This window comes from Fundulus heteroclitus, chromosome 7 (genome assembly GCF_011125445.2).
Source record: "Fundulus heteroclitus isolate FHET01 chromosome 7, MU-UCD_Fhet_4.1, whole genome shotgun sequence".
Taxonomy (NCBI): domain Eukaryota; kingdom Metazoa; phylum Chordata; class Actinopteri; order Cyprinodontiformes; family Fundulidae; genus Fundulus; species Fundulus heteroclitus.
Window position 1 is genome coordinate 7190821 of NC_046367.1, and position 16922 is coordinate 7207742.

Consider the following 16922-nt stretch of genomic DNA (forward strand, 5'->3'; position numbering starts at 1 on the left):
GTGCCCGACACATTATTTCCGTTCAATAGTCCGGATCTCTAGTTTTTGCCATTTTAGTTCATTCTTTTGTGGATTAAGTTTATAGGTATTTCTTTTGCTCTTTGTACATTTTGTATTATCTCTGTTCATCTCCTGTGTTCATTACTCACCTCCCCTCAGCTCCTTCTGCCTACATCACCCTCACTTGTTTTTTAGTGTCCTTTGCTCCTCTGTCAGCCTGTCTCCTTTTCTGACTGTGCTGCATATCCTGTTCTCTGTGTGCCCTAACATCTGCAAGTTTTTATTTTATTTATTAAAGAGCTTTGACAAAATATCTGCATTTGGGTCCTTCATCTTACCGGCAAGACACACAGATCAGCACTGAAAAAGATTCCTCACACCAAATCATGAAACATGTTGAATGTCTTGTACAGAAATAGAAAAAAGAGGAGATGTCTGGCAAATATGTAAAAACAACACTTGACAGCAAAAACGACTCATGCAGACTCCCAAGCATGGTGTTAGAGGACTGAAGACTTGTAGTCAAAAAGTCAACCACAAACTGCTCTATAAGCCCATTTTTATTGAAACTGAAGCTTTGCTCACCAAGGGATATGAAATGGAACAACAATCTCAACCAGAACAGAAAATAAATACACAACAAAATGGGAGAAAAAAAAAATACAGTAAATAAAAATGTTGCAAAAAGCAAGTCAAGGACAAAACCTCAGATTGAAATTCTGTGTATTTGACATTAAAAGAGTTGTGGATAAACTAATAGCTCCAATCTCATTGAACTGAAGCCATGTTGTAAAGAAGAGCAAGTGGAAATAAAATTATATTAATGATAATGCAAAATACTGATAAGATCATACAAAAATTTGTATTTTTATGAAATGGATTTACGAAAATGAGATCCTGTGTATTGGTGTATTGGTTATCATTGAGTTGTTTCCCTCTAAGTTACAGTATATGTACCAGCTATTTATTTTATAATAAGGTGAGACCGTCTTTCCCACTGGGCAAAAAATTGCATTTAAACCAGCTAATGTTAACAACCAGCTTCAGACCACAGTTTGAAAGGTACACTTAAAAAACTAACAACGCAACACACAAACTGCTGCAAAACCCATTATTTTAATGGTTTGTATTGCGCAAGGGCACAGAGCACTGTTTTTTTTCTTCTCTTAACTAGCAGTGGTAGTGCTTGCTTCGTAGCATGGGGCAAATACATATTTGCTGCTGACAAAATAAATGACAGATTATGCATTAGTTGAATGGAATTCAAGCAGTTTTGCCTGATTTGAAATTGTTTAGACTTTATTTATTTGGATTTAACTGTAGCTTCACGATTTCTTTCTGTAAACTATCTTGGTGACTTTAAAACCATGGACTCTGTCTTAAGACATTCGTCCAAGGTCCATTTTGTGGGAAATTTCATGTATGGCAGAGGGTATGTGATGCAATGGACTTCCTTCTTTTCCAAATGCAGTGGAAGCTTATTAGAGTGTATGATATCCTGCTAGAACATTTTAAACAACAATCTGGTAAAAAGGTTCACCATTTATATACCAGATGTTCTCCCATGTCCATCTTAGTCTAGAGCAAATATGTATATGAATGCTCACTCTATCTATCTATCTATCTATCTATCTATCTATCTATCTATCTATCTATCTATCTATCTATCTATCTATCTATCTATCTATCTATCTATCTATCTATCTATCTATCTATCTATCTATCTATCTATCTATCTATCTATCTACCTATCTATCCCTGCAGATGGCATGCATATATATATATATTTCTCTGGTTTCCTGGAGATTACTCCAATTTTGATCCGGAGGTCTCCTCTTCTTTAGTCCATTGCCTTCATGTTCCAATAGCCCATTTATCATGAAAGTGCCCTGGCTCCTTAAGACTTGATGCAGACCTTGTCTGACAGGGTGGAAGGACCATGCCTTGACTTCCATTCATTTTCAGTCCTTTCTATGACCTGACCCTAATCCTAAATCTTTACCAGTATATACCCAACCCGAGCCTAAACCTAATTGACACCTTAGCCCTAAACCTAGCCCCTCGTCCAGAAAAAAACGTGAGGACCAAAACAAGGTGTACATCAACTTTACATCAAAAGTCCTCAATCTGGAGGCTAAATACAAACAAAATGTTCTCACTCAGATACAGGTACACACACACACACACACACACACACACACACACACACACACACACACACACACACACACACACACACGCACACACACATATCTATATATATATATATCTATACACATATTCATATATCTATCCATCCATCCATCTATATATATATATATATATATATATATATATATATATATATATATATATATATATATATATATATACATGTGTGTGTGTGTGTAATTTTTTTTATTGCATGTGAAGCTGGAGTGCACACATATCTGTTTGAGTTTTATTTCCAACATTAGTACAGTAAAAGGAGTGTGCCATACATTCTTTCCTTACGACAAGAACCTAAAGCTTATTCATACAATGCAGGGTAACTCACATTGTTGATCTTGAGCTTGCTCTTGTCCTGTTTCTGCAGGTGTCCCGACAGCTGATAGAGTACTGCTCTGCTGCGGCGCCGGTTGGCATTGAAGCCTGGGGGGCGAGTTACCTGATGCACCTGCAAACCCGTGTCATCATCTGGAAATGAGATGGAGACATGCTGTTTTTCAATCTAATCCATAACAAAAACGGAGAATTGAAATCAGTACTTGGCTGATCTTGTGCATGCTGATTTAACAGACTTCCTTGGCCTAGAGCTTATGTACATACAGCAATATGCAATTCATACAACGACTATCAAACATTATGATGATGCCGTGCCAGTGAAACCATCTGTTCTGTTATTCACATGCTACCTTTGTCTTGATAGCCTTTACGATAGTGACCTGTGTTCTGCCTCTGTGTCCCTTTATTGACCAGATCTGACCAGAGCTGTTAAAACAGGTTCCATATCTGTTTCTATGGAACAGAATCAATACTAATGAAAAACAACCAACAAAACCTCTTTTCTTTCATATGAACAACGGTTGCCATGCAGAAAAAGGAACAAAAGCACAAAAATTGATTAAACAGGCTCATAATAGGTATATTAAGTCATCTTGGGTGGAAGATATCTTCTTTATTTAATTTCCTATTTCAGAGGTTCCCCAGCCCAGAATATACTGCCTTTCTTGGAAAATACCCACCCATGTAACCAGATTATTCTCTTCAAGTAAATCCAATTGGTTACACCAAGTGGAAAGAGACTAAGCATTTTAGATTGCATGTTGAACTACATGTAGATTTGAAGTTAAGTAAGTTAAATTGTATTTATATAGCACCTTTCACAGACATTGAGGTTCACAAAGTGCTTTACAAAGTGCACAATTAGACAATAAGATTAAAAACAATCAAACAGAGGAAAAATAAAACATCACTAAAACCATCACTACAGAAGTAGAGTTAAATATAATAGTCACAGAAGAACAGGTGACACACTGGAGTTGTTAAAAACATTTTGCGAAAAGGATAAGTTTGCTCTTAAAAGCATCCACAGAACCAAGATAATGTAGCGAGAGTGGGAGATCATCCCAGAGTCCTTGTGCAACAGCCTGAAAGGCGCAATTTCGTCTTGTTTTAGAATGGATGTGAGGGACCATGAGAAGATTCTGATCTGACCTCAGACCTTCGAGAGGGGATATACAGACACAACAGGGCTCTAATGTATAAGGGAGCTTTACCATGAAGCGCTTTAAAAGTCAGCACCAGGATTTTGCTTTTGTGTTCTTTTGTATGTCCCCACTCCCTTACTTTGATACCCCTAAAAAAAATCCAGTCCAACTAATTACCAGATGAGGCCACCTGATTTGCAAATAAACTTAACTCTTATACAATATAATCTCAGTATTAACCAAGCTGTTCTGTGAAGGTTTGTTAAAGAACATTAGTGAACAAACAGCATCCTGAAGACCAAGGAACCCAGCAGACTGGTTGGGGAGAATGTAATAAAGAAGTTTAAAGCGAGGTGGGGTTATACAACTGACATGAACATCTCACAGAGCTCTGTTCAATCTGTCATCTGGACTTGGAAAGAGAACGTTACAACCATGTGATGTCAGGTATGCAGCTGCTGATCTGTGTGCTGGGTCTCTGTGTGGGGCGGTCTCACCTCTCTCCAGCAGGGAGTGACAGGTGGACAGAAGCACAGGTGTTTTTCATCCACCCTAATCAGGAGCTGGATTTAAGGAGGAAGAAGCCAGAAGGAAGGTGTCAGAGCATTAGCTCTCCCGAGCAGTACCTGACCGATCTGAAACCACAGTTGCTCCTCGTCTCCCTGCCTTGTGCTCATTTCCGTGTCTTCTGTTCCAGAAACCATTTGGAGTCAGCCCCGAGCTGCTCTTGTTATCTGCATCTCCGTGACTCATGACCAGAGTCTTCAGCTCCGTGTTCCTGAGCCTTTCTGGTGTTCTACCTCCTGTTTGTCTCCTGTTAACCCGACACCTGTTTACCATCCAGAACTCAACACCAACAAGCAACCAGCCACCTATCCGGTACACCTAGCCGCTGATGATCAGCTTGCCATCACCTCTAAGTAGCCTCTGCTTCATTTTACCATCACCTGGCTTGTTGTCGATGCTTGCTCCCTATTTTCCAGTTGATGACCAACAGCCTCCCAGTTAGCTAGTTCCAGACCTCCTTCTACCACTCACTTACTTTCAATAAACCTCTTAAACCAACTGCTGCCTCCGTGTTGTCTCAGGGTCAACCATGGACAACGTAAATGTGATATGTAGATTTTCCTCCCCTTTACAATTGTGCACTAATTTGTGTTGATTTATCACATAAAAACTCAATGAAATACATTCATGTTGGTAGATGTGTCATAATCAAAATATAATAAAAGATGAAGGCTTGGTATTACTTTTCCAAGACATGGACCTTACCAAGCTCCGCCCACAACTGACCTAAAATTCTGAAGTCTCACAAACAAAGCCTCGCGGCGCATTCATTCTACGGCAGTTTCTATGTAAACATGGCGGTTTCCACTTGGACGGATTCTTTGCGGAGTATTCCTGACTCGATTAGTGCGTCATTTCTGCCTGATTTTGAGAAAATATCATCGACAACAATGGACAGAGGAGTTAACAAGTTCATGTCATCATTTTTGGACGAGTTAAGGGTATTTGAGCCACGCGAAGCCTCCAAAGTTGTGCAGGTCACCGCAAAATGCTATCGGTCGATGAGGAAAACGGCAGACCCTCACTCCCTCAGCATTAATATAGATGTGGACAAGAGAACTGATGCCTATTGTTCTTGCAAGGCTGGGTAAGTTGTGCATTCATCGTTTTGTCTGTTACTTTTGAAATCAGCGGATAATTCCTGTGGTTTGTTGGCAAATGTTTGTGTGGCTAGCCTGATACGCTGTACTTGGTGCTAGAGTGGCTAACACGAGGAACAGTTTCGTCCAAAGCCTCTTCTGCTAAAATAAAATATTTAGTGTATGTCAGATACAGTACACGATTGAGATTGATCTGTTTAGCTAACGTAAGACTGTGTAGCAGACATGCTTCACGGTCTTGAAGCTGTAAAGTTGTATCAGTACTGCCGTTATGTTGCAATTAGCTAAAAGCTGTTCATGATGCATGCGTTTATTGTTGATTTTCTTTTTTTCAGACTTGGGGGTCATTGTTCACATATTATAGGCCTCCTCAAGACCTTGCAGTATTTCAAACTGCAAAGTTTTTCCTCAATCCCTGACCGATTGAGCTGCACCAGTATGCCACAAGCTTGGGGAGCACAATCAGCTCGGGGTTTGAGGATTGAACCCGTGCCCATCAACCACCTCACTCTAGCACGAAACGTGACTCACCGCAAGCGCAGACCGAAGGAATGCAGTGTGGACTTGAACAAAATGTATGTACTTTTTTACTGATTTAGATTTGAAACAAAATTTAACAAAATAAATATATGTACCCTGGTGTTGTTTTATGATTCTGAGTGTAACTACAACTGCATGAATGCAAGCAAAACCAACACATAAAACTGTTCTTTATTTTAATTAATATTGCAAATTTGACAGCTCTCAAAATTCATTTTCATTATATTTACAGAGTGACAAAGGTTGAACCCGAGGAGATAGCTGCACTGAAATTATTACATGGTACTCCATTGACATATATGCTGACGCCTTCAGCACCAACTGTCTCTACACCCCTGGGAGAAGTGCAAATTGGGTCAGCTGTTTCCTATCAGGTAAAAATTAATGAAATGTGTACTAAAACAAGACTAGTATTACTGTTCTTACATTTTCTTCAAAACAAAGCCCTGGAAAAGTGTCAAGTAGCAACACACAGCCCATATTCTGTTTAACTTAGGAAATAATATAGCAGGAATTGTACAACCAACTATTTTGAAATCTTTAATGCGAGAAATGAGTCGTTCAACATGCACTCTGTGTCTTGCTATTTTGTCAGTTAGTGCAAGATCTGCCTGAGACAACTGTTTGTCTGCTGAGGCAAAAGGTGGTATGTTTAAGGACAGACCAAGGGCATTTATCTCATCCTTGATTGTAAACCCTTTGTCTGCCATGACACCGTCACCATTCTGAATGTAACCAATGTCCTTCAGTTGTTGTATGGTTTCATAAAAACCACTTGCTTTTGTAATGGCCTTGTCTGATATTGATCCTGTGAATAATTCTGATGTGAACATGAAAGACCCCCGAGAGTCACAACCTATGAGTGCCTTGAATGTTGTGGTAGACTTATAATCGCTATATAGTTGGCATTGCACACCATGGGCCCAGGGGGATTCTGTTTTTAATTCTGTTCCATCAATAATAATTAATGTTGTAGGGAAATTAGCTTTGAAGTCTTTTGGCATGTTGTCTATTATAGTTTGTCTGTGTGGCCAGATAGAAACAGTGCACAGCTTAAGATAAATAATGTCAATCCAAGTGTTAAATACTATACCAGCTGACTGTTGTGAAATGCCGAACCGTGTTGCTAGATCGAACAGACCAAAGTTTTGTCTTAGTCTGCACATAGTCAGGAAAAGTCCATTTTCTGCTGACATTTCTCTAATGTCATTTCTGTTTTCATCATAAGTCAAAGTCTCCCTCTTTGGCAAGAGAAATGTAAATAGTGACATGAAACGGACTAGTGTAAGTCCTGTATAATATACACACAGATTTTTTTTGCTGTTCTTCTCAGATTCAACAACAGCATCAATACCAAACAGTTTTCGTTTCTGTTCTTTCTGTAGCTCTGTTTCTAAATTTTCCACTTTTGCTTGTAAGCGACTGATTTCAGTTTTTGCCATTTCCAACTCTGCAGTCACTGCAAGCATATCCAGCGGCGAAATCCCTGAAAACAAAAAATAAAAAAGGACTAAATATGTATATATAGACAAATGTATATAATGTGATGATACTGCTCTTTTGTTTCAGACAAGGAACTTGAAGGCAGATGCGACAGCGGTCATGCAACAGTGTGGCAACACCTGTGTCACAAATAACCCACCAGTGGATCTTCCAGAAAGATATAAAGCGTTGAAAGACCTTAATATTTGTGAAGATCCTGTGGAACTGGAAGCTCGAACCAGAGAACAGAGTAAATGTGCTGAGTGGTTTGAGGCAAGAAAAAAAAGGCTTACAGCCTCAAATTTCCATCGAGTTATGGTCAGGAAAGCAAAGGTCACACACAAGTTTTTAGAGTCAATTTTTGACGCTAACTCTGTTTCAGCCCCTTCACTGGATTACGGGCGAAGAAACGAGCCCTTAGCAAAATCAAAATATTTACAGACTCATCAGGACCGGCACTTGCATGAGTGTGGCTTTGTGGTCAGTAATCACTTTCCCTTCATAGGTGCTTCACCCGACGGCAAAGTATGTGACGGTGGCCGATCAGGTCTAATAGAAATAAAGTGTCCGTATACCGCTCGAAATTCCACCATTCTGGATGCCTGCATGCTACCCAATTTTTGCCTAGAAATGCAACCCAGTGGCTCTGCTCAGCTGAAGAAGACACACATGTACTATGCTCAGGTTCAAGGTCAACTTATGATCACAGGATGTGATTTTTGTGATTTTATTGTTTTCACCCACAAGGATCTACATGTAGAAAGAGTGTGGCCAGACAAAGTATTTATGTCATCCATGTTAGAAGTTTTAGCTGCTTTCTATCAAGATCATGCTGTGCCTTATTTACAAAACCTGTAGGAACTGGTTATCCTCACTTACAATGTTCATCTGTTTGCACCTCTATCCCTTTGTCTGCATCATTGTTTTCTGCAGCATCGTAGGTATCCCTGTAAATAATTCAGAACATTCACTGTGAACTAGATGGTATCCCTGTAAACAATTGAAACAACAAAAGTGATTCTGTTTCTGTTTGATGTTCATGTTTGTGGAAAATGTGAATTGTGACACATGATAAATAATAAAATAACTTTTAATCAGCACTGTGTTATGGATGTGTATATAATTGTGTGTACTAACAAGCTCTCTGCTCTAATCGATGGTCTCTTGTCTTTGCTGTCCTGCCTACTTGCACTTTCCGATGCTCTTTTTCGTGCGCGCCTAGCTTTATGCACTCGCGCTCCGTCTGCTGGTGTCGGATAAGGATGGGACGCTGTTGGCCCATCCCCGCCGACAAAATGCTAATAAATAAATAAATAATAAGCAATAAGTATTATTGCTTTGCTTTAAGTATTAAAGCAAATTTATAATACTTACACCAGCACACACTCCCTTGTTCTTATTGATCCTACGAAGGTTGAGCTGCTCGTGTGGTCGCGCACAAGCTTTGATCCAAGCCCGGCATTCTGCACCTGATTTTGGAAATCTGTGAATTTTCCCACCACAAATACGATTAGGGTATCTGACATCACCAGTACAGATACCCCACTGGCAATGGAGAACCATTATTTTTTTATTATTTTTCGATTATTAACTCGAAAACTTTATGCCGGTATGCTAGCACAGCGGTAGTATAGCACTACATTAGCTTGTGTTTGTGAGACTTCTTCGAACGTTGTAGCCACTCTATGACGTAGAATGGGCATCAGCCAATGAAAAGCGGCCCCTCTGGTAAGGTCCATTAGAAGCAGGGTGAAGGTCTTTTGGGGAAAGATCTGCTCCTGTCCAAATGGATGTGAACCAGTTGCGATAAAAGCCCAGAAAACAAAACCTGTCCCGGGACACAAGAGGTCGTATTAAGCGTCCTACCTTAGCCTTAGAGATCTGGCAAGGTTAGAAAATTTAACCTGATCATACTGGTTTGAGCTGTAACTGTATTTATTTGGTATGTATTCAACATTTTGGACCCACTGAAGATTATTGATGTGCAATAATCTTAGAATAATAATTTAGCTTAGAGATAAATAACATATACCCAATGTGTTATTTATCAGTGTGAATACGTTCTCTAAGCTAAACAACTGGTAAGAGTTAAGACAAAAAATAAATTCTGCTAGGATACTTGTGTATTAGAATTGCTAGGATTTGTTTTTTTATTAAAAGAAAATATTCAGGATTTTCCACAAAGAATGTTATGAAACCAGAAAGTCCATTGTGATGAAACCTATATACAGTTTGGGGGTGCCTGGACAAAGGTAACAAATGAGGGCTGTATAGTACTAACATTTCATTTTCTAGACTGCAGGCTGTTTGTGTCCTGTGTGTCATAAAGCAGAGACTTCAATAACAAACAGGTAATTTTGTATGTGTGGTACCAGCTGGCTCTGCTTGATTGCCTCAGTCATCTCCTAAAAGCAAGAGCACTGCTGGACTTCGTGTAGGTGGGGGTTAATGAACTGAGGGCTGACATCCGCTGTTTATTAAAAAATATGACAGAACACATTGAGTCACAGAAACCTGCATTTAAATCCCACACTTACTAAATGTCTTAGTTCAGAGTAGTCTAAGAAACTAAACACATTTGTCTGTCAGCAAAGAATGCATTTTCTAGCAGATGATATTTTAAAAAGATAATTTATCATACTCATCTGCATTACATAGGTTGAAAGGCCCTTCATGTGAGAACTGAACCCCCTGTTTGATTTGCTTATCGTCCTATCCCATTGTCTAATGCAAGATGCAAGTGCATTTTGTCCAAAGTTTCTGAGGTAACCATGGTAACTGTAACTGACACTGCAAGGCCACGGTTCAATTACTAAAAATATATTTTCCACCAACTGTTGCTTGTCTGATTACTGCTCGGGTGAGCTTCATTCCTTGAGATTTAAAAGATTTTCTGGGTTGGCAGGAACTGACCGAAGTGTAAAACACAAACAGGGAGCACAGTTAAGCTTGAAGGAACCCCAGAAATTCTTCACAAATAAGTTTGACATAAAAGGACTCAGAACCTAGCCCAGGATAAAACTGGTTTTACCCCTCGTTTGTGTGTCTTTTAGTGTTCTTGTAACTTGGCTAAATCAACATTTTGGTGCAGAATCTAGGACTTTTTGCATCTAAACATTAAACTTTCCAAGTGATGCTGAAGCGTGTTGCCCTGAGAAAAATGAAACCTCGAAAAATAATCACAGCACAACATGTGAGGAAAGTTGTGGGTATTTGCTGTAACAATACTTCTTTGCAAGAAACCTCATCCTATTGGAAAGCCTGTTTGATTCCCTTTAAATGATGCCACTTTCACCCCACAAATGCAAAAGATAAAAAAAATATATATAAAAACATGTATTTGTGGGTTGAAAAGCAGAATGGAGTATGCAGGTTATGCCCATTAAAAACGACCTCAATCTCTCTGGCAGTGCCAAACACCTTACTTTGCTGTTGAGTCTTGCTTGGTATCTTTTCTGAAGTGCAAGACTGAAGCTGGAAGAAGCAAGACAAACTGGCAATTTAACACTTTATGCATTAAACAAAACCTCACTAGTGCTTGGGAGAACATACAGAACCATCCTCCAGCTGGTTACCAGCTTGGTTACATACTGCTATGGGATATCATCTTATTTTCAATCATCATCTGCAGCAATTCAGCTATTTTGGTTGTGTTGGTCACTTTGATGGAAACAGCACAACAAAACTGATCCTACAAGTTTTCAATGGGGCTTAAGTGAGGACTGCAGACAGGGCCTCCCTTCTACTTCACTCCCAAATTTTCGGATGTAATCTCCGAGAAACCTGTCTCTGATTGTTGACATGTGGGAGGATATAGTTTTGCTTCCAGGAGTGGAGAAATGAGATTGACACTTGTTGCAGAATCTCATCAAAATATCTGCCATATACATCACACCATCACGCTGCCTTCATCAAAAACTGCACCATTTGCAGGGAGGACTTGGAACGTTTTTCGTGCTTTCATGTTGCATTGGGCTTTGACTGAGGTTAAGATACGGAGCTAACATGCTAAGCCACCTGCCAGTGAGCTTGAAACAAAGTCATGCTGATGTGTTTTGGGTGTATTTTAAGGTTATGATAAACTTTATTTCCATAAGACTTTTTCCACACTGATGGGACATTAATGTTTGTGTTTTCCAGTCCACTCATAGTACCAAATTATTGCTTAAAGGTTCTTTTAAAAAAGGTCCAAATGTTCGCTAGCATTAGTTATTTTAACCTCCTTAACTCGGTACTAACCCTAGTTAAACATAACTACGGTTTGTTTAAACATAATGCTTGTTTTTGTTTCGCTCCACCATCGTCCAATTGTGCTACGAGCATTAATTTAGCATTAATAGGGAACATTATTGTCAATTTAATAGTGTTTTGTGTAACTTAAAATTAACCAATCAAGCTACGGCCCGAATGTACCAATCATCCGCTTACAGTGCCTTCTAGCTTCTTATTATTTTGAGCCTTTGAGAAACAGTTACATAAAAAATGTATTTAGCAAAGAATAGGACTTGAATCCAGGACGTTCTTGCTGCATAGCAACAACGCTACCCACTGCACCACTGTACAGCCCGCAAGACAAATTTATGACAATATAATATAAACATTACAGTGTTTGGTGTCTGGTCAGACAATGAGCATAACACACCACACATAAACAGATTTCACTTGGAATCATTCAGATGTCAGGTGGGAAATCTTATAAAACCTCTCAAGATCAAATGTGAGTTCAGAGTAAATAAACATGGACAACAAAGAAAAATAAGACAATAATTTGTCTACTGATTTGAACGGAGAAAAAAAAACACAATAAAAATAAGAGGCATTACAGCGTGACTGAGCGGACTGTACCTTTGCTACACTATGATATAGAGGTGACCTGTGAATTTTTTTCCGTCTTGAGCACTGTCTGTAGATAAAAACAAGACGTGTATCAAGCCATGCCTTTCTCTAACTCTCTCCAGCACTTAGTTGCCACTCATTACTCTTTCTCCCCCAATGGCTCGTATGAGCCTATTTGCAAAGGATAAATACACAGCAGAACAGTATTACCTTTCAGAGGAACATGTCTAATAAAGACGTAACTCATAACTTTATAATGCTGCTAGTAAGATAACATTTTGATCCGATGGGATCAAAATGTTATCTTACTTACTGCCATTTTGGGCCTGGCAGGGGCATTTTAAGGGCAGGGAGTGGGTAAGACCTGAGTGGCAGCTGTTCACGTGCACGTACGTTCACGCGCGTTCATATATGTGCGGCCGGCACAGCTATGTAAACAAGGTATTGGAGAACAACAATGAGAGATAGTGTGTGATCTTTAATCATAGTCCATCTAAAAAGATACTGACTAATTTAGTTTTTTGTTCTTCCTATCTAAAGGATTGAAATTTCGCTTAGTGCTCCTTTAAGCAGGGAAGATGGAGGAAACAAAGAGTTGTTTGGCTGATCCACCACTTAAACAGTGGAGGAAATGAGCATATTAACTTGTTTAAAGGGGCCATGACAACACATTTTATTTTCTGAGGTTTTCAGGGTATAATATGGTCTGTTGTGCACTGATGAGGCCGTATTCAAAACTGAATACTAAAAGACCTGCTCATGGGCAGTCAGCTTAATGCTTTGCTCAAAAGCTGTCAGATCAGAAAACGGGTTGTCCTTCTAGTAGGTTGTCGTTCTACGTATTCATATTCACCAATCAGAGTACACTATCAAGCAAAATGTATGCACAGACCCTTAAGATGATACTCCTCCACAGCACCATTTGATTTGATTACAGCATTTTCATGAGCTCATACCTTTCATCAGTTAAAGTGAATCAGATTAACACAAAACAAAATTTAGCTGTTTTATTTTATGTCTTAGAAAGAAAATATCCAGTTTGGCTGAAACCTCCTGATACTTTCATGTGAGAATATTTTCTGCTCTGATGAAACCAACCTTAAACCCTTTACATGCAATTCCTAAAGGTAGGTTTGACCCAAAAACATCATCAAAATAATATTAAAAAGATAAAAACCGAAACAAACAAACACACACATCTCTGTCTAATGTACAGAGTGAAGACCGTGCCTCGTCTTCAAGCCTTTCTATGGCCTGTCCATGACTCTTGCCCTAAACCTAACCTTTAAGGGTTTATACCTAACTCTATCCTTAACCTAAACCTAACCGACACCATGGTGCTATACCGAACCCCTAGCCCAGAATAAAAAGGAGGACTGAGAAAAGGGTCCTCACTTTACATAAGAGTCCTCACAGAAAATGTTCTTGCTCAGGCTGTTAAAGATGTGCCTGAGCACCTTCTGGAGAAGGATTGTTAGCAGGTAACTCCACTAAGCTCCCTGATTCCACAGATGTTTAATCCAGTCCTAAGGCACACCTTTATCTTGGGTAGGTTTTTAGTCAAGGTAATGCAGCCTTGTGCAGTCACATTATTTATGCACCCATCCAGACTGTGTGACTGCACCATCTATCTCCTTTTTCGTGCTACTTTTACTCTCGGCTGTCTTTACAGATTGTCACAACACAAAAAGCAAACTTTGACTCAGGAAGAAGTTTCACACTCTTACACCTAATATACTTATTATTATTAATCATTTTAGCTAAAGTTGTTGTTTTTCTGTTTAACGATTGGCTAATTTTAAACTATAATTTCCCATGAACCTGAACATTGAGAGTTTAGATTGTGCAGATATTCAAGTATCTCTTAAAAAAATCCAATTCCTTCTCTTTCAGAGACTTTTTTGAAACCCACATTTCATATGGTTTACATTAGAATGTTGACCAGTAATTACAGGTGGGTGGTGAAATATAGGCTTCTCACATCCAAGAATAAACTCTTAATAAATCTCCTTCCTAAATGAGAGTGTGTGAATACAAGGTTGTTTTTTTTGTGTGTTACTTTGATGGACTGATAACCAGTCCAGGCTGCATCATTTCCTTTAGTGCTTAAGAAAAATCTATAATAGCACACATTAGATATGTATTTGTGTTAGAGTTAGAGGAATGACATCCTACAAAACATCCCTGCCCTGTGCGGTTGATGGCATATCAGGCACTGCTAATATTGTGGAGCTGTGTCACCAACATTACAGTAGATTATTTAATTGTATTCATAGTGAACCATACACTGTAAATGATGTTGACCATATAGATTAAATCCTACCTTTTGAAGTTCATAAAGCTATTTCCAAATTGTCTAACAATAAAGCCACTGGGTTGGATGGAGTCTCAGCAGAGCATTTAAAGTATGCAAGTGCAAGGCTAGCTCCTCTACTTTCCATTTGTTTTACAGCGTTTCTTATATCTTGTCTTTTACCTGACTCTATGTTAAGTGTCCTGTTAGTACCCGTCATCCAAGATAAAACTGGAACGATTGGCAGTTCTGATAATTATCGTTCGATGGCGCTGGCCAGTAAAGTTTAAAAAAATTATTTAATGAATCCTGCTGGACAGGATTTCAGAGATTATCAAATCTACAGATAACCAGTTTGGTTTTAAGGCTATGCTGGGCACAGATATGTGTATATATGCTCTAAAAGAGATTATTTATAAATATAATAAGCAGAACTCTTCAGGTTTTTATGTGTTTTCTAGATGCATCGAAAGCATTTGATAGGGTAAATCACAGAAAATTATTCATGAAACTGACACAAAGAGGTGTACCAGAGTATATTGTTCGTATTTTGAATTATTGGTATGCTCAGCAAACACTGCAGATTAAATGGGGGGACTGTGTCTCAGCTCCATTCAAAGTTAGGAATGGGGTGAGGCAGGGCGGGATTTTGTCCCCAATTCTCTTTAATTTGTATCTGGACGAACTATCAACCAAGTTGAAAGCTTGTAACACTGGTTGTGTGGCTGGTCACTCTGTACCTAATCACCTGATGTATGCAGATGATTTAATGATATTTAGTCCAAGTACTGCTGGGTTACAGCAACTACTTAACATCTGTTCTGAGTATGGTCTGAAACATGACATTAAGTACAATCGATCTAAAAGTGTGGTCATGATCTGTAGGAGTAAAGAAGACAAATCTATTGAGGTTCCAGATTTTTAGCTGTCAAATACTGTGCTGGGTGGTACAAACAAAACCAAGTATCTTGGGCACATCATCACAGAACATCTGTCAGACGACGATGATGATATCTGTAGACAATGTAGAATGTTGTATGCTCAAGCTAATACCCTTGCTCGTGAATTTGGTGCATGTACTGATGAACACACACAGTTCCTGAAATCTAGCCTCTTTATAAATTTGTTAAGCTGTGTTGCTAGAGTCAGTTCAAAATGTCACCTCTATAATCACTAAATAATTAATGATTAATCACAACAGGATGGCTTGAAAAACTATTTTCAGTGCTGTTTTTCATGGATTGCTAAATAATAGTTGTTGAAGAAACAGTGCAAACAACTAAAATTGGTCAAACATTTCCAAAAGAAAAACCTAGAGATTAGAGATCGAAGAATGTTGGCCATAGCTTCTGATTGGTGAATCTTCAATTGTTGCAGCTCTAATTGACTCCGGATAAGAGAATAAAAAGTGACAATGTTTCTAAGATTTTTTACGTGTGTTAAAAAACCTAATGTATATTTTAATCAGTGACCTTTTAAGAAGCTGATAGATGGATCTAATTATCCCTAGACAGAGTTTTGATTTTCTTCACCTTCATATTTAGCACTGCACACACAAAATCTGGTTCCCTGGTCAAACTGGTGCTTTCCAGAAAGTATTAATAGACTTACGATAACATATATCTGCATAATGGAGACATAGGATGCTGAGGTCACAAGGTCACACAGTACCTTTCTCATCTTAATTTGCTGTTGGTAGATTAGGAATAAAAGTGTGTTTCAATTCAGGGGATGCTTTTTACAACAGCCCCGGTCTACGTAAGCCTGTCCTTCGTCGGCTAGGAAAAAGAGAAAATTGGAAGAGATTGGCTTGTGAATTGGGAAGGTCTAGCCTTCACCGGCTGTTCCCGCCCTTACCTTGACTCCTGTTGCCTAGACAGCGTAAAGCAACTGTGTACACAAACAAATAGAGCCTAAAAATTAACCCAATATGTCCACTGTAAATAACTTTACATATTCATGATGGCTCACAGACTTTTGTTTTATTTGATGTATTTTTCATTAATTATCTAAATAGTATTTTATGTTATAATCCTATGTTTAGAAAGTATATAGAAATTTACCACAAAATAAAATGTATTGTTGATAATTGCCTCTACTTGTGTAGCACTTTATCAAGTCCAGAGGACCCCTTCACACTACATTCAGTCATTCACAGGCTGACAGTGGTCATCTACATTTGTAGCAACATTTGTAGCTCACAGCTGCCCGACTGACAGAAGTGAGGCTGCCATACATCACCACCAGGCCCTCTGACCACCAGCAGCAGGCAAAGCAGGACTGAGATGGTTAGAGAGTGGAATCCAACCACATTAATAAGAAGACTATGTGTGTAATTAATTAGTAAAGAAAAACATATTACATCTTGAACACTAACCCTATAACTTTCTGAGCAAAGATTAAATCTATTTTTTT

General features: G+C 38.8%; 2 protein-coding genes and 1 long non-coding RNA gene across 6 annotated transcripts in view; 1 reads left to right on the forward strand and 2 right to left on the reverse strand.

The window, feature by feature from the left end:
* The window catches only part of kcnh3 (potassium voltage-gated channel, subfamily H (eag-related), member 3), a 310900-nt gene that overhangs the window by 70079 nt on the left and 223899 nt on the right, over positions 1-16922 (reverse strand). For all 3 annotated transcript variants that reach the window (XM_036138836.1, XM_021323493.2, XM_021323492.2), the window contains exon 4: positions 2537-2676. In XM_036138836.1, coding sequence (XP_035994729.1) covers positions 2537-2676 — 140 coding nt within the window. The remainder of the gene's footprint in view (positions 1-2536; positions 2677-16922) is intronic.
* Positions 5315-7941, forward strand: LOC118563673. 2 transcript variants are annotated; one of them, XR_004931348.1, is made up of 4 exons: positions 5315-5343; positions 5692-5931; positions 6129-6270; positions 7466-7941. It is a non-coding gene; the product is annotated as an uncharacterized LOC118563673 (long non-coding RNA). The 2 variants fall into 2 exon arrangements; XR_004931347.1 differs by lacking the exon at positions 5315-5343 and having other exon boundaries at positions 5596-5931.
* LOC118563672 lies at positions 6116-8770 on the reverse strand. The gene is made up of 3 exons (XM_036138837.1): positions 8516-8770; positions 8258-8325; positions 6116-7382 (listed from the first exon to the last, which is right to left on the reverse strand). The coding sequence occupies exon 3, from the start codon at positions 7363-7365 to the stop codon at positions 6319-6321; it is 1047 nt and encodes a 348-aa protein (XP_035994730.1). The 5' UTR covers positions 7366-7382; positions 8258-8325; positions 8516-8770; the 3' UTR covers positions 6116-6318.